Source organism: Carettochelys insculpta, chromosome 3 (genome assembly GCF_033958435.1).
Source record: "Carettochelys insculpta isolate YL-2023 chromosome 3, ASM3395843v1, whole genome shotgun sequence".
Taxonomy (NCBI): Eukaryota; Metazoa; Chordata; order Testudines; family Carettochelyidae; genus Carettochelys; species Carettochelys insculpta.
Genome location: NC_134139.1, coordinates 202,797,814 through 202,821,600, shown reverse-complemented (window position 1 = coordinate 202,821,600; position 23,787 = coordinate 202,797,814). Strand labels below are relative to the sequence as shown.

General features: G+C 48.4%; 1 protein-coding gene across 3 annotated transcripts; it reads right to left on the bottom strand.

Moving 5' to 3' along the window:
• Positions 1 to 1,983: 1,983 nt before the first annotated feature.
• DNAJC27 (DnaJ heat shock protein family (Hsp40) member C27) lies at positions 1,984 to 21,960 on the bottom strand. Of its 3 annotated transcripts, XR_012645154.1 has the most exons (8): positions 21,717 to 21,960; positions 15,080 to 15,162; positions 12,266 to 12,335; positions 10,954 to 11,118; positions 10,326 to 10,448; positions 9,605 to 9,765; positions 6,391 to 6,667; positions 5,952 to 6,075 (listed from the first exon to the last, which is right to left on the bottom strand). XR_012645154.1 is itself a non-coding variant. In XM_074991435.1 (7 exons), exons 1-7 carry the CDS (start codon positions 21,801 to 21,803, stop codon positions 5,943 to 5,945), a joined length of 822 nt encoding a protein of 273 aa, XP_074847536.1. In that variant the 5' UTR covers positions 21,804 to 21,960; the 3' UTR covers positions 1,984 to 5,942. The 3 variants fall into 3 exon arrangements, 2 of the variants coding, with proteins under 2 accessions (XP_074847536.1, XP_074847537.1); XM_074991435.1 differs by lacking the exon at positions 6,391 to 6,667 and having other exon boundaries at positions 1,984 to 6,075; XM_074991436.1 differs by lacking the exon at positions 6,391 to 6,667 and having other exon boundaries at positions 1,984 to 6,075; positions 21,726 to 21,960.
• Between the last annotated feature and the right edge of the window lie 1,827 nt (positions 21,961 to 23,787).

Genomic DNA, 23,787 nt, shown 5'->3' with positions numbered 1-23,787 from the left:
GCTATTTGTTTGTCACGTTGCCTTTGACCTTATACCTGCCAAGCTCCAGAAATGTAGAGGCGGAATTTATGCCACAAAGAGGACCAGCAAACCCCATGTCAATGGGACTTTTTAAAAGAAACACAAAGAATAAAAATAATCTAAAATTAAAATGAGACTGGAGTGCAGGGTCATTCTTGGATGGAAAAACCTGGCAGCTATTACACAGAATGACTCTTCAGAGCAAGCTATGGATTTCACTGCCAACAGCAAACTGACACCCACACTCAGATAGGTATCTCAGTCTTAATTCATGCAGGCATTACAAAGGGTTCTCACCTCCTACTGAAGACTCACAGCCTTCATTAGGCAAAGTGACAGATGCCTCAGGTTCTTATTTTCCTTCTGGCTAAGCTTGGACCACCAGGTAGCACGTGTTACCACATTTCCCACTAAAGACCATCCCAGGGTTACGCTCATGTATTTTATTAAATGCCACTCTTGGATTAAAGGAAAAAGGGGGTCTAGCTTTCAAGCACACACCCTCATACCCTCCTGCACTCACCTGCTTACACAGGCGAACTCATGCAGGTGACGAATTGCATGGGGACAGCAGAGGAAACCAAGGCGTAGGGGGCCCAGTGTGTCTGGCTGCAGTCATGAGTCTGGGGTGGCAAACTGTGCTACGACTCCCTTGTCAGTGTAGTATTCAGGACAGTCAGTACCATCCATCCTGGTGAGGGGGAGAGGCCCAGGCCCAAGGCCTCCTCCTGCTTCTCCAGCCAGCCAAGACCAACTCCTGCAGAGTAGTGATGGCAAGAAGACCCCCCCTGTAGCTTTGCACCTTAGAGGTTTCAGTCCATAGCTTGTCAGTGCTTTTTTTCTAGGGGAAAAAAAGTGCCAGCTCTCAAGTCTGACGAGCCCCCCTATGGCCCCAAACCACCCACCCTCCTACCCCCAGGCTTAAAGCCCTCACATATGTAAATATGCAGTACCAGTAGAAACAAAAACCTACCTGCTAATGGGTGGGCACTCTGCTAAGCTGGTTGAGGGCAACTGAATCTCTCCTGAGTAGCCACACAAGTGAAACAGCTCACAGGAAACGCTGATGCTGAGGACCTGGCCCCAGGAATCCAGCCATTTGCAGCTCCGGGATGGATTATGGTAATTCTTCGCTTCCAAAGCTGAATATGAAGATGCTGCCTCTCCATGACTTAGGCCACTGCAAGCTCACCAGGTACGTACTCAAGTTCCTCCAGCCGCTCCCTGTCAGCTTCTGGAAGCCATCTTAAGGTCCAAATTCTCATTTTGAAGCCAACTAATCGAACTAGCTCCAGCTACAATCAGAGACTGAATTTCCGTCTCTGAACCACCATGGAAGCTATGTTCCTGTGGGACAATGCAGCTCCCACAGCCCAGGACATAGCTTTCGCTAGCAAGTGGATCCCAATGAGGAACAACCTACCAGAGGAGAGCAAGCAAATTCAGACTAACTGACCTATATTGCAAAGCTTCCTCTTTGAAGAACTCCTTTCTGTAATGGTCTTAAATCAAACACCCCTTATATACGCCCCCAAAACCTACTCCAACCAGAATCCTGATGTCTAAAAAGGAGATGTGCAGGCACTCCACAAAGTCCACTCAGGGTTTCACTCCAGATTTTATGGAGAAGGAGCTCAGACCTACAGTGATAGGCAGCAGTGTAAGACAGGCAAATGTTCAGACACACATTATTCCTATTGCTTTATATAAGGAGGCTCAGGCCATTGACTGTTAGGTACAGGGGATTATTAAATGAGCCTCTCCATAGTGTAGAGACTGTATTCAGAGCCCTCTGGCGCCCACAAAGCCAAGTTCATTCTAGACCTAGCAAACATTTATCTCCATCAACCAGATCCAGCTCAGCAGCGGAGCAGAAAAACAGTGTGTTCTAAGTGATTCAAACTGCAATCAGACAGTAAAGATCTTCTACTAGTACAAGTTACAGTGGGTCAGAAAAATACACAATGCTGCTGTTGTTTTAAACTCTGCTTTTACTATATAAAAATACACCACTTAAAACTACATCCAGACCCTAGACAAGACATGCATGTGTAGAGTCATTTCAGTATTTCCAGTAAGTTTGTCTCAACAAAAAAAAAAGCAGCCATAAATCCAACCAAAAAACAAAGGGCATTTTTGTAAGCATAAAATACAGTGCATTCAGTGTTCATATGGACAAATACATAAGAAGGGGTAAGTGCATCCCTGAATATTAATAAACATAGGAAGTAGTTCAGAACACTAATCAGCCATTAACAAGACTCTTCCTAGAAGCTGGCCTTTATGGCTTCGAATTGCACCATCCAGCAGCAGACATTTATTCTTCCTTGCTGGAAAATACACAGAGAACTAGGTTGGAAGCCCAAACCCAGTGGTTTCCTTAGCACGGGAGATGAGGAGGCCCCCAAAGCGTTTACAAGTACTATAAAGACTTGTAGGGCCAGATCGTCTGGTAGTGTAAACTGACACAGCTCCAAAAACTCCAATGCTGATTTAAGACGAGCACATTTAAATTTGCATTGGGAGAGAAGAAATGTTGCTAACTTAAAGTTAACCTTACGGAGTAATGACTTAAATAATTATGTATCTGTCAGCTTTAAAATCGTTAATTTTCAGCAGATCTCCCCCAGCCCCGCATGCCCTCCCTGCTCCTCCCTTCCATCCTCCTGCAACCTGGGATTCGAAACTTGGTGCAGAACAAAATAATTTAGTCCTATGAAATTCCTGAAATTCGCTGCCAAACAAACAAAAAGTCAACTATTAAACTGTTTGGACAGGGCTGGGAGGAGAGACAGAAAAGTTGCCTTGAAAGTGAGAGGAACAGGATGTCTTGAATCAACTGCATGAAATAATGGCTTTTAAGAACAGGAATGCTGTTGGTGGTTGCAATTTGTCTTTAATTTTCTTTTTATTTCCCACTATTTAGTTTTTGCATTGCTTCAACCCTTTGTCCTCTACTGATTGTCCTTTTCTATCTGGCGCACAAGGAAATGCAAGGGAGAAAGCTGCAGACCTGCAGGGGGAGCTTGCAGCTTTGTTCCTGTATGGTTCCAGCAAAAATCAGGCTCTCATTTCCCAGAAAGAGTGCAATGGCCAAATTCCAGCCTAAATTGCTGACAGCGGCCTTGCAAGAACTAGGTCACGACATCAGGCAAACACTGACTAAATGAGATGCCTAGAATGCAACACAATGTGCAAGACAAAGCAGCATATGAAAATGCAAACAGTGGCACATGAGCTTACGGCAATTCTATCTTGCACAACATGGGCAATGGTCAGAAGACCACTCTTCCAATCCAACAGGTTAAGCAGAGCGAGAGACTTACCTGAAGTCAGAGAAAATACACCCATAAGCAAAGCTGACTCTCCACATAAAATAGGATATGGGGTCAAAGCTTAAAGTGCACAGGTCAATCCAAACACAGTCAGGGGGTGGGGGATATTCTTATTTTTGGCCTGGAAGGCTCACCCTGGACCACTGTAAGAGCTAAAGCCTTCCCTTCATTCTATCATAACATGACTGCAATGGTTTCGCTCCCCTAGAAGAAGCTGGACAGAGCTGATTGTAATTTCCAGCACTGTCTCAGACACAAGCATGCGCCTCCAGGCTCAGAAACATCCTAACCCCCTTTGCTGCAGGACCCCTAAGAAGCTGCATTACTGACATGCAGATTTGCAGTGAAGGGATTGTAAAAGAAATTAACAAAGTGTGCACCACCTGAGAGCCAAAATGGCACTTGGTTTTCAGAGGTGCACAGCAAAGCCTGGGTCCCTATTTTCCTGAATAAATTCCTCACTGTGTCAGTTTCCTCATCCTGTGTGCGAGGGCTGGGGGCATGCTGTTCACTCAAACACGTCCATCAAGACAGTCTGCACCTCTCATGCCTCATTGGTACCATGCCAGCAGCCTGTGGAGGACCAGAGACACACATGAGAGGGTTAAGCAGCTGCAGAGCTTGTGCACCCCTTCCCGTTGAGGTTATTTCAGTGAGGCAAAGAGGCCCATGGGGAGGGTGAAAGGCGATTCCAGTCTATGGCTGGGAAGATATGGCAGGGGTGCTGGCATATTCAGAGGGACGTTCATGCTATCATTATTAGTCAGGTGTAACAACGGAAAGAGCATGCGGGGAAGCTCTGTTGTCACTGAGCTGGAAGGTTTACAGGCCTTAGTCCTGCAGGGCTTCTTCTGGGCTGGCTGGTGGTTTGAGCCTGCACTTGGGGAGAGGTGTGAGCGACTGTATGCGGGCAGTAGCAACAACACCCTGTAAGGGTGGAGCATGTCCTGTCCAGTAAAGCAGCCTGTCTGTAGCCAACGCAAGACCTGCTGCCCTATCCATGCAGAGTCCGTGTCAGTGCCCCCCAGCAACTCCCACCCTGAGAGGGGAGGAGAACAGACTGCTCTTGGTGCTTGAGCAGCCAAGCAGGAGCAGAGGGATTAACAAGGATGCCCCTTTCACCCACATGCAGGTTTAGGTACCATCTAATCCTCAGTTTCTCCTTGGGCACTCCCATCTTGCTGGGCTTAGTATTGCCAGGAGTGCGGCTAATGCAGCCTGGTTCAGGGGCAGAGAAAGAACTAAGCCTTCCCGGGAAAGGCTCAGGACAGCTGCTTCTGCTTAGCACATGAAGAAACACAACACTGGCTTGTCCATACGAAATAACCTCCAGGTGCCATTTCCTGACAGAGCCCAAGAGAGCCTGAGCCTGAGAGGAGCTGAGCACACTGTCATCTGTGACATCAACTGGGACTCAGGGTGCCCAGTACAGGCCCTCCCTGCTGAAACAGGAGTCTGGCTACGCCTGGTGTGCATGTTTCCTTAAGTCAAATCTTAGGGCCTAGGATTCCCTGGCGTATGGTGCGCAGGCCAGGCCCTCCACACAGACCATTGCCCGCAGGGACCTGGCATTCAGTTATAAACACTCACGACCCTCCTTTCATCCCCACTCTGTGCTTGTTTGTGAATACGCTGGGCTGGCTGCAGGGCCCAGAAAGCAAAGGCCTCCTGCACTCAAGCCACATTCAAGAAGCTGCATTCCTCTGCTGTCTCTACCCTAGTGACAGCGCTTCCCTGTCTGACCCGAGATGGTTTTCCTCCTACCCCCGCCCATCCAAGTTCCGTATTGGGTCCTAACGTAAGAGCCTAGGAAGTGGACAGGCCAAAGATCACCCTGCTGTGGCCAAGAAGTCAGCGCCTCATTCCATATGTCAAACACAGAGGCCACTGACATTCTCTGCTAGTTCCAAGGACTCGGGTACTATATGCTGAGCTTTCCTGAACCTAAGAGGTATTTGCCGCATAGACAGCTAAGCCAGGTACAAGGCGGCTGCCTCTGCTGGCATCCCTGCCTCTGCATTTAGAGCATGCACAAAGCCAATGCTATAAGACGAGCATTCAGCACATGCGACTTGTTTGGGCTGGGTTAGGCCAGCGTGCAGATGGGATCACCAACCACAACGATGCATTAGAAACCAGCCCCTTGCCACCCATCTGAGGAGAAGCCTCAAGGGCCAACAATGCCTAGCAGGGGAGGCCTCATTCAAGAGCTCATGCAAAACAAGACTGGGGTCCAAATCCACTCTTGGTGAAAACTGGAGCAACACCCCTGTTTCAGGGGTGCAGCACCTGCTTAGCCAACCATGGATGTGGGTCTCAGACTCGGTCAGGAGCCCTCACCAGGTTGCGTGCACTGAGCATCACATCCCTGCTCAGCTCTCAACATAGAAACCGGTGCAGCGGTGACATGCAGCTACTGAGGGCCAACTCCTGCTCCTACATCAGTTGGTGGAAGTAGGGGGAGGCTCCTCGCCCCCTTTACTAAGATGGAATGAGTGCTGGGGAGGAGAGGGTTGCCCTGGTCAACTGGCTCTCCAGGAACGGTGGGTGTGGTGTCCGCCAGGGTGGGCCTTCCGGCTCTGTCCCCTATTTGATGTTTTTGAGAAGTGCCGTTCGCGCATTCACAACAGCCTTGAAGGCGTCCTCACTGCCGGGGGCCACGCACTTGTCCGGATGGAGCAGCACTGCCAGCTTCCGATAGGCTTTGTTCACCTCGTCCCTAGGAGAGATGAGACAATCATCAGCAAGAGGGTGATGTCCAGAATCCGCCCTTTATGTACCGCTCCATGTTAGGATGCGCCGTCAGCCCTACGATGGTGAGCGGGGGCAGAAGAGAAAGTACAGAGCTCTGCCCCTTCCAACCTTCCCAACTCCTGGCTCTTTGCAGTTGCTTATAAACTTCCAAACCCTTCCCCTGAAGGCTGATATTCTCCAGGCTTGGACTGTGCCTCAATGTAAATATGACAGGAAGCTATTGGGAAGGCACAGGATGAACTTCTCAGTACAAGGCAAGTGGAAAGAAAAAAATACTCACCTTCCCCAGTGCAAATATATTCTCCCCAATGGTTTGTGAAGAGGTCTACAGCCAGCCCAGCTGGAGTTCCGCAAGGAAGCGACCCTTCTGGAAGAGTAGCATGTGGCTCTTTTTCAGAACGAACTTGGGTTTAAGCTAAGAGTTATGACTGTTTCAGATTACATACAGCGCACATGCAGGAGTTTTCGTGCCAGCTCTGTTCACTGTGGGTTGGAGGACTGCACAGGCTGCAGAAATGAAGTGATGGTCAGGCCTTGGGCTGTACCCTATTTGCGTGCTGAAAAGAAACATGGAGATATACACATCTCATAGAGCTGGAAGAGACCTCAAGAGGTCATCAAGTCCAGTCCCTTGTACTCAGCAGGATCTACCACCATCCCTGACTTTTTTTTTTTAAAATCTAACCTGCCTCAACCCTGGAAAGGCCCCTTCAAAGACTGAACTTGCAATCCTGGGTTAACAAGGCCAATGCTCTAACCACTGAGCTAGATCTCTGCTCCTGACGAGGAGAAAAGAGGGCTGAGGGAGGAGCTCCTGTGGAGCAAGTGAAGTCACCAATTCCCTTAGCATGCTTCTTCAGCTGGAGAGCTACTGAGCTCTGCAGGAGGGTATGGCTCCTGGTCAGTGGCAAGTCCTGAACTTCTGCCAGGGCAGAACTTGCAGGGAACATTTGAAGCTTAAGGCACGGCAGTGCAGCCCTAATGTTCTCTTCTCGGGCACATTAAATAACCCCCTTTGCATTTTGATAAGCACCTTCCTGCTGAGGATTTCAGAAAGCTTTACAAACATTTGTGGCGCCTCCTTGCGCCCTTCTGAGATAGACAGTCTGGGAATTTCAGGTAGGGCACTGAGCACAGAGGTGAAGTTGACTTGTTCCTGTCCTTCAGCAGAGCCAGGAACCCAAATTTTCAATTCCCTGCTCCAATCACTCGCAACACTCTGTAGGATGGGTATGAATGACCACTTCCACCCAGCAGTCTGCCATCTTTAGAAAACAGGGAAGTCTTTTTTGGAGGAAAAACCCCAAACATGCACCAATTCCTAGCCTCAAGGGCTCTGTCTACACTAGACCCTTGCTTTTGGAAGGGGCATGACAATGAATGAGTTAGGAAGATGCTAATGAGGTGCTTCTATGAATATGCAACACCTCATTAACATAATGGTGGCTGCCCGTGATTCGCATGTAGATAGGGGCCTTTCAGAAGGACCCACCAGACTTTGAAAGACCCTTCTTTCTATTTAGTTTTAGAAAGAAGGGGCTTTTGAAGTCCAGGGGTCCTTCTGAAACACCCCCATCTACATGGGCAGTGCATGATTCAAAAATGGTGCTTTCGAATCGCATGCAGCCATCATTATGCTAATGAGGTGGTTCATATTCACGGGACCGCCTCATTAGCATCTTCCCAACTCGCTCATTATCATGCCCCTTCCGAAAGGGGGGAGGGGCGGGGCTAGTGTAGATGCAGCCAAGGTGTGCAGAAAAAACAGCAGCTTTAGGGCAGCACAAAAACTTCCCTACAGCTAGGGAGCAAGGGAAAGATACTGCTTCACATGTACAAATCTCAACACCTCTCTCCTGGAAAGATCATAAGGGTTCATTTCAGGACAGGACAAAGCAGCAGCAAGAAAGGGCAAAAGACTATATACACTTGCCAGCTGAACAGAGTTAAAAAGATTTTATCTGTTGCAGTCCTCTTCTCACCCACAGAGCCAAACAACTTGACAGTGGCAGCAAATATAATTATCCCCATTTTGGCACATGGGAAAACCCAGGTACGGAGAAGTGAAGTGACTTGCCCGAGGTCACAGAGCCTGGCGTCTGAGTCCAGTCTGCTGCCCACTGGACCACAGCGTCTTCTGGTTACTTCACTCTGATCTGACATGTGGCAAGTCAAGTGAAGCTTCATCTTTTGTTCACTGTGTCTCACAACTGTATTACTCAGCACGAGCTGCAACTGTTGGGCTTTGCACAGGAAATCCACAATCTAGACGACCAGCGCTACAACCTCCCAGAGGAATGTATGACAATGCTTCCACGCGCTGCCTAACAAGGTGTACTTCACATGAGGCTCTTGAAGTGACATACAAACGTTAGTGACGCAAGTATTTAAATCTCTATTTTATAGACATAAAAATGGGAGGCAGAAAGGAATTAAGCAGTTTGTCCAAGGCCACAGAAGAAATAAGAATCACTGACGAGGTGTTCAAGTAGGTTCTGTTCCCAGACCAAACGACTTTCTCTCTCTAGCTGGAAACTCACATTGGCTTCCTTGTTAATTAAAGGACAGAAGCATCATTAATTTCAAGTCCAAATGCTTCTATGGAAAATGGGTCTTGTCATGTAAACTAGTTATTTTTGATTCAATGACATGTTTGGTTGACCAGGTAACTGTTGACTTGACACGCTTAGATTCTGTAAGGAATTTGGTCTAGTCCCACATAACATTGTGATTTAAACAAACCCCACTTCTCCAAATCAAGGGGGACTCGTATTAAGTAAGGTCATATTAAATCCTAGCTGGTAACGTAAATGGAGAATTGTCATTTTATGGAGGTGCTTTGCATGGCATCTGTTCTTGGCCCAAACAATTCAGTATTTTAATCGACGACGTGCAAGAAAAGGAGATGGTATTACCTCTGACCATATCATTAGCAAGACCAATGCTGGAATACTGTGTCGAGTTCTGGTGTCCACACAGCAGAAGAGAATGATGAAAAACTGAAAGGGGTTCAGAAGAGAGCTACAAGAATGCTATTATGTCTGGAAAACCTGTCTTGTAGTGGAAGACTTCTGAAATCAACCTCTTGAATTTATCCAAGAAAAAGTTAAGACTAGCTGATGACGGCTGTCTATAAGTACCTACCTACACGGGGAAGAAACTTCTGATAGTAGATGACTTTTTAGCAGAAAAAAGATTAGGTGTTGGATCCAATGTTTGGGAATTCAAACTAAATAAATTCTCTCGGGCTGTGGTGGACTCTCCATCACCTGAAGCCTTTAAATGAAGGCTGAATGTCTTCCTAAAGATCTGCTCCAGCTCAAACAGAAGTTATGAGCTTGATGCAGAAATTAGTGGATGAGGTGTTTTGGTCTGTGTTCTGAAGGAGGTCAGACTAGATGATGGTAACAGTCCCGTTCTGGCCTTAAAACAAAATCTGTGACTCAAGTTGCAATAAGTCAAAGACAACCAGGAAATCTTGAAGTGGCCTTTACCTCGTGGCTCCAGGTTTGACTCCCAACATGTCCCAGCTGTCTTTGCTGCTGCGAATCCTCCGAATGGTGTCTGCCTGCTCTTTGGTGAACCCCACGCTCATGCTCGAAGTGGGGCGTTTCCCACCATTGTCACACAGATCAACAATTGCGGAATAGAAGGCCTGAAAATGCAAAGAGGAGTTAGCTGACAGCTTCCCCCTTTTCTGGAAGAAGCCAGCAGAACCCATTTACGAAGCTGAGCAATAAGACCATCCTGAGTATATTGCAACACTGGCTGTGACAAGGGCTTGCCGGTTCTTGGCTCATCCACTCAAAGCTCTACGAGCACTGACGTGAGCTGCAGAACATGACCTATCAATAGTTCCTCCACAAGCAACACTACCAGAACTGCTCTGTTGCCTCCCAGAACAGAAAAGACACCCCTACCTATAGTAACTGACCCATGGTATGCTACATCTTGTCTTGTCTATCAACTATGGAGCCATGTGCCTGGAGTCCCTGATGTACAGTCAGATCGATCTCTCACTCTGAATACAGATGTTACCAGACAGGAGTTTTCAGGATGCTGGGCTCAGAGCAGAAAGCTGGAATTTTACCATGATGCAGCCTTTATTATCAACAGTCAATAGATTCTATAGCTCAAAGTACTTAACAAACATTCTATTGACAAAAGAAGGTTACACATGGGGGCCACATCCTTTTCATTGTAGTTTCAAGTTACCTGGAACATCTCATTGATTCCTTCTCCTGTCTGTGCCGATGTCTCAAAGTAAAGAAACCCCCGACTTTCTGCCCACAGTCGCCCTTCACTTTCATCCACGCAGCGGTGCTTGGGGCAGTCAATCTGAGCCAAACAAAGTAGAGAAACAGACTTGTGTACCACAATCCATGAACAGCTGTCACAACAGGGCTACCTAGAGGGCTGTGATTGCCTGGATCTCACACACTTTCCCACAAAAGTGCATTGCCTAATAAATTAAATTGTTAGTCTTTAAAGTGCTACAGGACTGCTTTTTTAGTTTTGCACTGAAACCCGTTTTACCATCTCACTGTAGCATCAGCGATGGACTTCCCAGGACAGCCTCGTGAAGAAGCCTACATTTTTTGGAAAGGGAACCTAAATAGAGGATTCTGAAATCATGAAGAGAATCTGCACGCAAGACCCAAGACCAGAGTACAGGGCAACACAGCAAACTTGGCAAACGTCACAGCTACTAGTGTCTTGTTCAGAAGTTAGAGTCTTAGCAAGTTCCAATTCACCGCACACTAAACTCATTCCTAGCTGCTGCACAACAACATGTTTCAGCCAGGAATTCCTGACTCTTATCTTCTCGCTTCACATGGCTTACCTTGTTGGCACAGACGACAAAGACAATGTTTTCCATGTTTCCATGCGGTCCAAGCTCCTGCTTCATCTCAGCCAGCCAGGCCTCCAGTGCATCAAATGACTCCTTCTGTCCAACATCGTACACTAGAACAACACCCTGAGTGTCCTTGTAAAACTCATTGCGCACCTACCCAGGACAGAAAGAGCGAGGACAGTGTGATGAACGCCACCTTGGCTGATCCTAGTGACAAGACCAAGAGAACCAACCTCTGTATGACTCGCATCCTCTATGAATCAGGCACAGAGGGAGGATGTGTAACACACTTTGGCCAGTGGGCTAAACATATTAAACTATCCTAGACTGTAAGCGCCTCAGGGCAGGGAATCTGGAGCCTTAAATGTGCACATACAGTGCCTTAGGGTCTGTGTAAGTAAGAAATAATATCAGTAATGTTATTTGGGGCAGTGAAAAAACAAGGCCTGCTCAATGAGGATAGTACAGGAGCCACTACAGATTTCAGTATTGTAGTCAACCTGAACACTGACTCCCTTTTGTGACCTCAGGCAAGTCACTTAAGTTAGCGCTTTTGGGAGTCCACTGGTGCTCCCTGTATTTTTTTGCATCCATGTGCAGAATCTGCTAATCAGCTGGGAGGCATGTGACTCTCTTCTGGGTGACTGTCCAAGTGCTCAGCTTACAAGAAACGGTGGAGACCACTTATTTTGGGTTCCCAGGCCCAACTGGCTTAGAACCTCACCTTGAGAAGTACTTTACTGAGCACCCACAGTCTCAGGTATGATACAGGTGCCTGATTTCTCTGAAAATGAGGGCCTAACTAAATTTGCCCAAGAATACAATGAGTCAGGGACCCTGCCACAGCTAAAATACAGGCGTTCCTGGGTCACAGTGTCATGCTCTGTCCATTGCATCCTGATGTCTCAATTACACCTTTACAGATTGGCAAGTGCTGGGTTGGTGATGGAGGGCAGTGTTACAGATTTGTCAGTATTATCCACCTTCATTCTACAGCCAATGTGCTTAAGCAGAAATATTTATCGCTCTGACCCATAGAAGCTCATTCATAGTATGTCGCTTGTGCAGCACAGTATTTTAACCTGGGATATGGGAAATAAAATTTTAACTCCTGAAGCAACCGCTCTCTGTCAGGATAAGAATTCCTGCAATTATGCCAATTTATGCTCCCTACAGATCTCTTCTGTTACCTGCCTCTTACCATCACTTACCTATTGCTCACAGCCCTGCTGATCTACTTATGTAAATGACCGAAGTTAATCCAAACCTCACAGCACAGAAGAAATTGGTTCTCCCTTACCTCATAGAAGAAGGGGTGCCCAGCCATGTCAAAAATGTTCACTTTAATTTCTCGATCTCTGATTTGGACTCTGAAATGGCAGAGGAGAAATATTCAGAAGGGGTATGAAGCTCACACAGCATGACCCAGTGAAAGTGAGTTCCCTCCCAACAAGATTCCCTGAGTTCTCATTTCAATGTGCCCATTTTTCAGAAAGAAAGATATGTAATGTTACCAAATTAGCAAGATTATTTTTTTTCTGGTCTAGTTTCACGTGATAAAAATACAAGAGGGGATCTTGTGAAAGTAAATAACTGTTAAGCATGGCAGCCAGGCTATCAAGGGGGATAAAGCCAACCAGATCTCTAGCTCTCTTTAGTTGTACAGGAAACTCTATCAACTTGATTTTTTGTACAGACCAGAAAAGGAGCAAAGAGCTGATAAGAAATGACCACTCAGTCTTAAACTGTTCGTACACAATCGGTAATATAATTCAAGCCTCCAAACACCAGCGACATTACAATCTAAAAACCACCCAGTCAACAATGACCACATTGAACACACAGTATGTTTTGATACATATTAAAGGTATCATAAAACAGATAGCAACATTAAGACACATATCACAGTGTTTAGAGATTGCCTCATTTTGCCGTGACTTCTTTCCCTTCAGTGCTGAAGTTCATATTACATTTACTCATCTCGATCTTTTCAGTTAGTGTCAAATGCAGCACTGACACATATACACAGTCAGCATGGGGCAGGCAAAAACAACAAGAAGTCCTGTGGTACCTTAAAGACAAACAGACCGGAGCATAGGCTTTCACAGGCAAAGACCACTTTGTCAGATGTATGGAATGGAAATTCTAGAGGCAGGTATTAATAGACAGGCACAAGTAAAGAAGGGAGTACCAATCAGGAGGAAGGCCAGAGTTGATGAGGTCAATTTAGTCAGGAAGGATGTGGCCTACTTCCAGCAGCTGACGAGGAGGTGTGAACACCAAAAGAGGAGCAAACTGCTTTTGTAATTGGCCAGCCATTCCTGTCCTTGTTCAATCCTAAATTGATGGTGTCCAATTTGCTAATGAATTGTAGCTCTGCAGTTTCTCTTTGGAGTCTGTTTTTGAAGTTTTTTTTGTTGCAGGATGGCTACGTTTAAATCTGTTACTGAGTGTGCAGGGAGATTGATGTGTTCTCCTACAGGTTTTGGGATGTTACCATGACTGAAGAACTGAAAGAGATATCTCCACCGAGCATGGAGACTGAGACTGATATTTTGAAGGAGAAAGTACAAAAAGCAGTGAAACAACTAAAGCACAACGAGAGCCCTAGAAATGATGAGATCATGTGAGGGATCAAATACGGTGGAGAAAGCATGATTCAGGAAATACACCGACTATGTAATACAGCATGAAAAGAAGGGAAGGCACCTAAGGAATGGACAAGATCTGTGCTAGTGACAAGACCCAAGAAAGGAAGTACATTGGAATGCAAGAACTACAGAATGATTGCCCTAACAGGTCATCTAGGTAAGGTGCTGATGATACTGACTGAGAGACTAAGAACACAGATAGAACAGCACGTAGCAGATGAGTAAACAGGGTTCAGAAAAGATAGAAGTACCATACAGCAGATATTGGCACTAAGACTGATAGCGGAAAAAGCTAGATGAAAGAACAAGAACGTATATGCTTGCTTTGTCGATTTTCAAAAGGCATTTGACAGTATGGATCAGAAAGTGACTTGGGCCGTGCTAGAGTCATACGGAGTGGATAGCAGGCTCATATGGTTCTTGAAGCATATGAATGACAATGCGGAGGCAGCGGTGAGAACATGCGGGGAGTTGGGAAGTTGGTTTAAAACAAGTAGAGGTACGAGACAAGGAGATCCAATATTGCCAAGTATCTTCATCGCACCTCTGGAGAGAGCGATGGACAAGATCAAGGAAGAGGTAGAAGGGACAGCTGTGCACAGGAAAAGAATTAACAACTTGAGGTTCGCGGATGATATAGTTATCATTGAAGAAGATGAGGAGAAGTTCGTGAAAACGGTGCATGTGTTAAACGAAGAAGGGCGGCGGTACGGACTTGTGCAAAATTACCTGGTGACCCTTAAGGGAACGGCCACGCTTGGGCACGTTAGGGTGAATTGCATGGGCACTTGACCAATGCAGTGAGGCACGTGGGTTGGAGGCAGGGTCCAGAGACCCTTTTAAATTGTTATAGGGAAATATGCCCCAGCACAAACAGACTAAACCACTAACCCCACACCAAGAACTGAGGAACCAAGTGAATTGGGCAAGTCTAAACCAGTTGCAGGGACTGGCTCCTGAGCTGGAGTTACTGTGGTGTGGTGTATAGTTGCTGGGGAGAATTTGGTTCAGGTTGGCAGGCTGTTTGTAGGTGAGGACAGGCCTGCCTCCCAAGGACTGAGAGAGTGAGGGCTCATTGTCCAGGATGGGTTGTAGATCATTGCTGATTGCTAGAGAGGTTTTAGCTGGGGGCTGTAGGTGATGGTCAGTGGTGTTCTGTTACTTTCCTTGTTGGGCCTGTCATGTAGCAGGTGGCTTCTGGGTATACGTTCGGCTTTGTTAATCTCTTTCCTCGGGTGGGTATTGCAGTTTTAAGAATGCCTGGTAAAGGCCTTGTAGGTGTTTGTCTCTGTCTGAAGGATTGGAGCAAATGTGATTGTACCTTTGTCCTTGGCTGTAGGCAATGGATCGTGTGGTGTGCCCTGGATGGAAGCTGGAGGTATGCAGGTAAGCACAGCGTGGGACATGGTTTTTCACTTTGGAATTGTTGTTACCCGTAAAAGTAACTAGAAAAGGGTACTTACTTGGTGACGCCATAGTCGATTCCTATTGTCGCCAGGTACTTGGGAACAAACCTCTTTTCACAGTACCGCTTTATGATACAGCTCTAAAAAAAAATAAGACGCCCATTTGAACATGTCTGCACCATATCACAGAGAAGGCTGTTTCACATTATTATTATTAGTCATATTATTTATATACAGCACCATAGGCATCTGTAGCATTTTGCACAAATGAAGACATTGGCACAATCCTGGGAAGAGTGAGGGGAGACCCAGAACGAAAGAACCATCCAAAACAAATCACCTGATTGTGACCAATTTTTCTACTTAAGAGTCCATTAGTGGTGCTGTTATTGCCAATCCATTTTGCATGGAAGGTGCTCAGATGCTATAGTGATGGGCAGCAAAACCCTGAGACAGGAAGAGCTGACAATGTACCTGACTTGATTATGACAAGATGGGGCATTGGGGGATACCACACGTAAGGGACATGGAAGAAGGACTGATCTGCTGCTCGCGAACAGGGAAGAAATAGTAGGAGAAATAGAAGTGGGTGGCAACCTGGGCTGCAGCGATCATTAGATGGTAGATTTCAGGATTCTGACAAAAGTAAGAAAGGTGAGCAGTAAAGTACAGACCCTTGATTTCAGAAGTGCAGCCTTTGACCCGCTGAGAGAACTAATCAGCAGGATCCCCTGGGAAATTAATATGAAGGGGAAAGGAGTTCAGAAGAACTGGCAGTATTTTAAAGAAGTCTTATTGAAGGCACAGGAACAAACCATCCCAATGCACAGTAAGAAAAGCAAATATGGTAGGCAAACAGCTTGGCTTACAAGGGAAATCCTTGGTGAGCTTAAACTCAAAAAGGATGTGTATAAGAAGTGGAACATATGGCTGGAGAATGCTGGGGGTAATCAGGAAAGCAAAAGCCCAATTGGAACTGCAGCTAGCAAGAAATATCATGGGCAACAAGAAGGGTTCCTACAGGCATGTTAACAATAAGAGGGTTGTGAGGGAGGGTGCAGGACCATTACTGCACTGGATAGGGGAGGTAACCTGGTGACAGATGATGCGGTAAAGGCTGAAGTACTCAATGCTTTTTTTGCTTCAGTCTTCACGGACAAGGTCAGCACCAGACTATGACACTAGGCAATGCAGTATGGGACAGAGGTGGGCAGCCTTTGGTGAGGAACGAACAGGTTGAGAGCTATTTAAAAGAGCTGGACGCACACAAATCCCTCCACCTGGATTTAATGCATCCAAGGGCACGGAGAGAATTGGCAGAGGTCATTACAGGGCCTTTGGCTATTATCTTTGAAAACTTGTGGAGATCAAGAGAAGTCCCAGGTGACTGGAAAAAGGCAAATGTAGTACCCGTTTTTTAAAAAGGAAAGGAGGACAATCCAGAGGACTATAGACAGGATAGCCTTACCTCAATCCCCGGAAAAATCATGGATGGGATCCTCGAGGAATCCATTCTGAAGCACTTGGAAGAGGGAAAAGTAGTCAAGAGTTGTCAACATGGATTCACCAACAGCAAGTCACACTTGACCAATCTGATTAGCTTCTACAATGGTTCTGGCGACATGGAGAAGTCAATGGATGTGATATACCCTGACTTTAGCAAAGCTTTTGAGACAGGTCTCGCACACCATTCTTGCTCATAAGTTGAGGAAGTATGGATTGAATACATAGACTGTAAGATGGCTAGAAAGCTGGCTAGATGGTCAGACCCAAGAGGTAGTGATCAAGGGCTCACTGTCTGGTTGGTGGTCAGTTTCAAGTGTGGCGTTCCAAGGATCAGTTCTACAGCTGGTATTGTTCAAATCTTTATTAGTGACCTGAATGAGGGGATGGATTGCACCCTCAGTAAATCTGCAGATGACACTAAGATAGGGGGACATGTAGATATGCTGGAGGGCAGGGATAGGGTCCAAAGGGACCTAGATAAATTGGAGGAATGGGCCAAAAGAAATCTGATGAGGTTCAACAAGGACAAGTGCATAGTCCTGCAATTGGGACAGAAGAATCCCAAGCATTGTTACAGGCTGGGTGCCGACTGACTAAGTAGCAGCGCATTAGAAGAGGACCTGGGGATTACAGTGGATGAGAGGCTGCATGTGAGTTAACAGTGTGCCCTTGTAGCCAAGAAGGCTAATGGAATACTGGGGTGTATTCGGAGAAGCATTTCCAGCAGATCTGGAGAAGTTGTTGTTCCTCTCTATTTGGCACTGGTGAAGCCACATCTGGAGTATTGCGTCCATTTCTGGGCTCCCCAGTGCCGCAACGCAATATCGTCTGGACGGTGATGGTAGGATTAAACGAGGATAGGTGGTCGAATGGGCGCGTCGCTGATGAGGGGGGCCGGGGCCCTCCTGGGGTATCCCAAGGACCCGGTCAGACCCTGCTGTGACCCCACCAGAGGACGGTAGGCGAGAGCTCCACCCGGGAAGATGCACGTGACTCCGCTCAGATAGCACCCGGGGGGAAGGAGCTAGCGGAGATGGAGAGAGCGAAAGAAAGGAAAAATCCGGGACAAGAGAATGCTAGTGCAAACAAACTCGCTGTGTTTATTAAGTACAACTACCTATTAATGCTATCTATATTGTGTTATGCTGTGCTATATTGAACTAGTCTCTATCTATCATGTTATACCATACTATACCCATAAATACAAATATACATCGATTAAAGAGAGTGGGGAAATTAAATTAGGTGTTCAGATTCTCAAGCCACTGGACGAGCGGGTGGTACCACATCCCATCATCTTCAATTATTATATATAAACTCGGAAAACAATAAATAACTAATAAATAAAAGTTACGCGGGCAGGGGAGCTACCTACTCCCTACCTGCATAGGTCGCAAGTGAATTTGAACAATAAGGTTAGGATGGGGTAATCAGTTATCCTTATGCTACTTATTTATCTATATTTTAATTGTCTATACTACTTATTCATCTTAATACTATCAGTACCAATAATACTATTTAACGTTAATCTTTACATTTATATTACATAGGAAAACCTGGCCTGGGCCTTTAGGCCCGGCCTATACAAAGTTAAATAAAAGATGACAAGTCCGGCAGTCTTTATTCATAGTAGGTAGTCAAGTCCAGTAGTCATTTTAAGGTAAGTTGTCTAATCCGGTGTTTGTCGTATTTAGGTGAAGTCAGTAACTAGTAATAAAGTAGTCAGTACTTGAAAGGTCAGTTACTGTGGTGGGAGTGATATTACCACAGCTCGTTCGGCGAGATGTCCACTTTAGGTAAGGTTGTCATGTCTCACTATGGGGGCGGCGTGCAGGCGGTGGAATGGCTGGAGGAGCGGCGGCAGCAAGATGGCGTTGGTGGGCTTCCGGTTTCCTCACTGGGTACGCAGTACCTGTGGCCAAAGCCATGGGCCAGTTTGCCACCCAGTGAGTACGCCAAGAAGCCCACTTGCCGCTCCTAGAAGCAAACGCGGTGCTCGGGTGCGGAGAGGCGCTTGGGCGACGGCACCGCTTCACAGCTGACAGGCTCCTCCTCTGAGGGGAGCTGCAGCTGCGGTGTTTCAGCTCAGGAGCGGCGCCACCCAAAGGGCAGGCGCCGCAGTGAATTCAGCTCTTTGCTCTATTGAGCTAGCCTCAGGATCAGCGGATGCCTGGCGGCCAACGCTCTCCTCTATAGGGTCTGTGGAGTCCTTGTCCCAGCACCCAAGGGCCAGGGACTGAGCTGACAGCTCAGAATTTACAGAGTTCTCATGGTTATTCATTAGCTCATTATAATATTCATGATTCTACACCAAGGTTTTCAAACAGGTCCTCCTTTCTGCCGAAGGTTCTGGAAACTCTTCACCCTCGGCCAATTGGAGGACTCCATTTCAAACCTGGCTTCATGAATTATTCATGAGTTCAGGTTACCGGGGAGACCAACTGACTCAGAGTGACCGTTGCAGGGGCTGCTAAATGGCAGCCTATGAGACTTTAGATTTTTCATGTGCCTGCATTGATGTTTAATGGCCAAAGGCTTGCCTCCCCTGACCCACAGGGGCGATGATGCCCAAGGGATAGATGGAAAAATCCCTGACACCCAGTATATAGAAAGGATGAGGTTACACTGGAGCGGGTCCAGTGAAGGGCAATGAAAATGATTAAGGGCTCGAGCACATGACCTTTGAGGAGAGGCTGAGGGACTTGGACTTAGTTTGCAGAAGAGAAGAGTGAGAGGTGATTTTATACCAGCCTTCGACTTCCTGAAAGGGGGCTCTAAAGAGGATAGGTGGAGGCTGTTCTCGGTAGTGACAGATGGCAGAACAACAAGCAATGGTCTGAAGTTAAAGAAGATGATGTGTAGGTTGGATATTAGGAGAAACTATTTCACCAGGAGAGTGGTACAGCTTTGGAATGTGTTACCTAGAGAGGTGGTGGTATCTCTGTCCCTAGAGGTTTTAAGGTCCTGGCTTGACAAAGTCCTGGCTGGGGTGATTTAGTTAAGGTTGATCCTGCTTCAGGCAGGGGGCTTGACTAGTTGACCTCCTAGCCTCCCTTTCAGCCCTAGGATTCTATGATTCTAAGTACTGAATTAAATACACAGGCTTGCATATGATGAGGCATGCAGGTCATTTGGTATACCTAGTAGGTGACCAAGATGCCTGCCCCATACCCACAGAGGCCCTGAATCCAACTCACAGATCAAAAAGATTCCCAGAGAACTCTATTTGCTCTGCTTCTTATGCTGCATCCTGAGGGCCTGAAACATCAGAAATGCAAATTGATACGGCAAATTGTGCTCTTTGGGGCCTACTATAGGTTGGATGAAGTAGACCCAAACATGTCTGGAAAAGAGAAATTCTGACATTTGAGAGTTCTACTCTCAGATCAGGGGTGACAGATTCTTCCTAAAAGTCGGTGGGCACTAGTCTCTGCTTCTCCATGATCTCGCCCCTGCCCCTAATTTTCCCCCACCCCCCCAAGGCCACACCCACAGCCAAGCCAGAACCCAGAGCGGGGCAGTCCAGGCCCCTCCACCTGCTTGGGGGGAGAGGAATCCCCAGCCCATGTCCTCACCCTGGAGCCATCTGCCAAGATAGGAAGTGGAGGATCCTCAGCTTCCCACAGCTGCCTGTGTGGCTGTCCCCCAGCCTGGCTCCGCTGCAGCCAGGTCATCGTAAGAGCAGCCCAGGCAGCAGCGAGGAGCCACAGAACCTCCACCTGCCTAGGGCAGAGGGCCTGGGAGCAGAGAAATGAGCTGCTCTTGGGTCCCCCAAATCATGCAGGTGGACGGTCCATGCTCCCCACAGCTGCTTAGATTCCTTGCTGGGCTGCAGCTTCTGACTGGCTGGCACTTCATGGGAAGAGAAGGGGCAGGGGGTCAGATCTGGAAGAAAAGTGGAAAGGCCAAACATGTCCACTTTCAAAAGTGGGAGGACCACGGCCCCCTACCCTTCGACATCCCCCACTCCAGAACCTAAGTCCCAGATGACAGGTTAGGATTAAGTTTACTTAGAAAGCACTGTGGCAGCCACAGATTCCACAGTCAGCCATTCCCACTATGACAGAGCTCTTGTTGTCAGTCCACCCTGGAGCTGACAGTGAGAGCTATTGCCACACATGGCAGCCACTGCCAGCCCTGGGCAGCTGGTGTTCCTGCTATCAGCCTGTTAAGTAAGAGAGGGGACCCTACTGAAGCCCCCCAGGCCTGAGGAGAGTGAAGACCCCTAAGAGGAGCAGAAGTGAGTCTCTGAGGGGATGGGGGGGGGCAGAATTATAGCCTGGGGTGGAAATGAGGAGGATGGATGTGTACGACAGTAGGTTCTGAACAGATGAGCTGAGTGCTGGAAGGACTGACAGAGGGTGGCGGGTGTCAAGGATAGGGGTTGGGGGAGGCTGAACTGATGAGGGGGCTGGAGACAGAACTGAGGAAGAACTGGAGAACAGGATTAATTGCTGAGCAATTAATTGACGAGCAGATGTGGGAGGTGAGAGCTCCTGCAGCAGGGCCAGAATCCCCTCAGCCAGCACAGGTGGGAGAGCGGGAATGGGGAGGTCAAACATAAAGAGACCAGCCTAAGGCAAACAATGGGGTCTTTTTTTTTTTTTTTTAATATATAAAATCCAGTGATATGGGGCCACCCGCGGGATTTCGGGGGGGGGTCTCCCTCCACTCGTAATCGCAGCCTTCTGGGCACAGGCGACACGGCACGCAGGACACCCATGCATTGGGGTCACTAGACTGCAGGTCACAGGCCCTATACTGCTCTTAGCCAAGGGAGAGTCTCCCGTGGGAGTGCAGAGAGGTGGCGGGGGCAGCTCAGGAAGCAGCCCAGGTAGGCAGAAACCTACAGGCAAGAGGAGGGGCATCTGGACGCCCCGCCCACAAAGGAGAGGGACAAAAAAGGAGCAGCGCCAGGTTTTCTGGGCCAATGAAAGTGCAGAGGCAGTAGCCCTCCCTCTGAACCCAGTAACCGTCACTCAGAGGCTCCGCCCACCGCTACTACCTGTTTTTTGACACTGTTGCCTTCTGATTGGTTAAACGATGGTCAAGTCTCGCCTCCCCACGCCTATGAGGAATTTAGGAGGATTACAATTGGAAGACGGACTCCCATTGAACAGTCCGCTTGTCAGTCACTCCCATAAGAGCCAATCCCCTCCCCGTGTTGTTACCTCGGCTCCAGCCTCACCTTGCCCACCTCGGCGTTGCCCATGGAGATGACTTTGATCCTCAGGGACTTCCGCGTTTCTTTCCGCTTCGGCAGATTCGCCTCCATCCCCGGGAGAGACGAATCTGCCCATGAACGCACGCGAGGCGGGAGCCACTCAGGAAGCTGCCGCTGTGCACCTCAAAGGCGGGGAAACAACTGCCTCGAACCCACCGCTGCCCATGCTGCTGAGGCCGGGATTTCCCTCCGCTTCTCGCGTGCAGGACCAAATCCCTCGAGACTTCCATTGAGTCCTCGTACTTTCGCGAGAGCTTCCGTTGCGGAGGGTGGGTCAGTTCTCGCGAGAGAGAGCGACGCGAGGGGCGGCCTCCCTCCCCACTTCCACCCCCCACCTTTTTTTTTTTCAATTTCAATAACTTTATTGACACCCAAAGGCGGGTGAACACGAGATGGGCCTGGCGGCGGGGGGACCTGACACTATTGTCCACAGGGGGAGGGCTCAGGGCCTGGTGGTGAGGGCGGGCGAGCGGGCGGGAACACCAGGCCGCGGGACTCCTGGTTCCAGACCCTGCTGACGGCGCCGTGTGGGCCAGTGCTTAGGGCGGGGGTGGAGCCAGGACTGCTGGGTTCTCTGCTCTAGGGGCAGTGCGGTGCAGTGGTTAGACGAGCTCACCCTATGCCCGTGGGTTACAGTCCACCGCCCCCCCACTGCAGGTTGCGTCGGGCCTTTCCCGTGCTGGACACAGCCACGCAGCTCTCACCGTGGGGCACAGACTGGTGTCGCCCCTCGCGGCTGCAGCCCGTCGCTTACTCCGCTCCCCAGGGCGACGCCGACTCCCCCGTTGGGGATCCACCTCTGCGAGCCCAGCCTGTCTCTTCCCGGCCAGCCGGGACCATTCTCCTGCCCACCCTCCTGGCACTTGCCACATTCCTGCCTGGCCAAGGGCTGCTCCCCCAGTTGCTCATTTAAGTAACCCGCCCTTGTCAGCCTGCAAACCATGTTAGCATTCTGTGCCGGGGCCTGGTTCCCTTCTGCATAGGCTCCCCCTGCCCTCAGGTGGCCCCAGTTTTTAATCAGTAAAACCCCCTCCCTTGTGTACCATCTTGTTATCTACACAGCAAGGCTCAGATGTCCCTTCTCCCTGAGCGGCCTTGTGTATGGAACCGGGAGGATAAAGGTCCTGTCAGGCCCTTAAACCTCTTTGCTCTCAGTGGCATCTTATAGGCTAACATATGATGGAGCGTAAGCTTTTGTGGGAATAGACCCACATCTGACAAAGCGGGTCTTTGCCCACTAAAGTTCATGCTCCAATGTATCTGTTAGTTCATAAGGCGCAGCAGGACTTCTTGTTGAATTTTCAGGATACAGACTAACATTGCTAGTCATCTGATATTTGCTCACAGTGGAAGTGTGGGTGCAGGATCTCTGTCTGGCCCTCCCTGTCTCACTGGAACTGACACGTCACAGTCACATGCTGCTGCCATCTCAGCATGCAGTGGAGGTGTCTTTGGGTAACTCATGAGACCCCAGCTGGCAAGTCACCAGTTGGGTTTCACTGTGCCTTGTATGTCTGACAGTGGTCCTCCCAGCACATCTGGTCTGTGCCTCACTCCTGGAGCCCTGTCTCATGGGGCAGCCTCCTCAGGCCACGAGGAGTGAAGGATCTGCTGCTGCGACAACAAGGTGGGTCTCAGTTCCCTATGTGGCTAGTATCCCTGGCTGTGTCCCCCACTGTCCCCAGCACCAGTGCTTGTCTGTCTCAGGGCTCTTTGTGTGCCTCGTCAGGAGGGAGTTTAGCTGGGTGTCCGCACAAACTGCCTTTCAGCTCCTCAGTCACTCTGTGCTGTGCTAGGCCAGTCCTACCTTTGCCATGGACCTTAACAGCAGATACCTCCCTCTGCCCTCACTCCCACTCCCTTTGAATTGATCCCCTGTGATATCCAGCCCCTGACACTTGCTACGCACAGAATTCCCAGATCCTAGGGCCCCCCTAAGAGCAGTGTGCCCCATTCACCCGTTTCACCATAACCCTGTTGAATTGCCAGGCCTCAGGGCAAGTGCCCTCTTTCCCCGCTGCCCTTGTCAGTGGGC

Excerpts from the sequence above, each read along its gene's own strand:
- DNAJC27 (XM_074991435.1), bottom strand. The coding sequence starts at position 21,803 with ATGGAGGCGAATCTGCCGAAGCGGAAAGAAACGCGGAAGTCCCTGAGG. Across the intron at positions 15,163-21,716 it reads GCAACGCCGAGGTGGGCAAG|AGCTGTATCATAAAGCGGTA; the intron begins GTGAGGCTGGAG and ends ATTTTTTTTTAG. Across the intron at positions 11,119-12,265 it reads GGCACCCCTTCTTCTATGAG|GTGCGCAATGAGTTTTACAA; the intron begins GTAAGGGAGAAC and ends TGTCCTGGGTAG.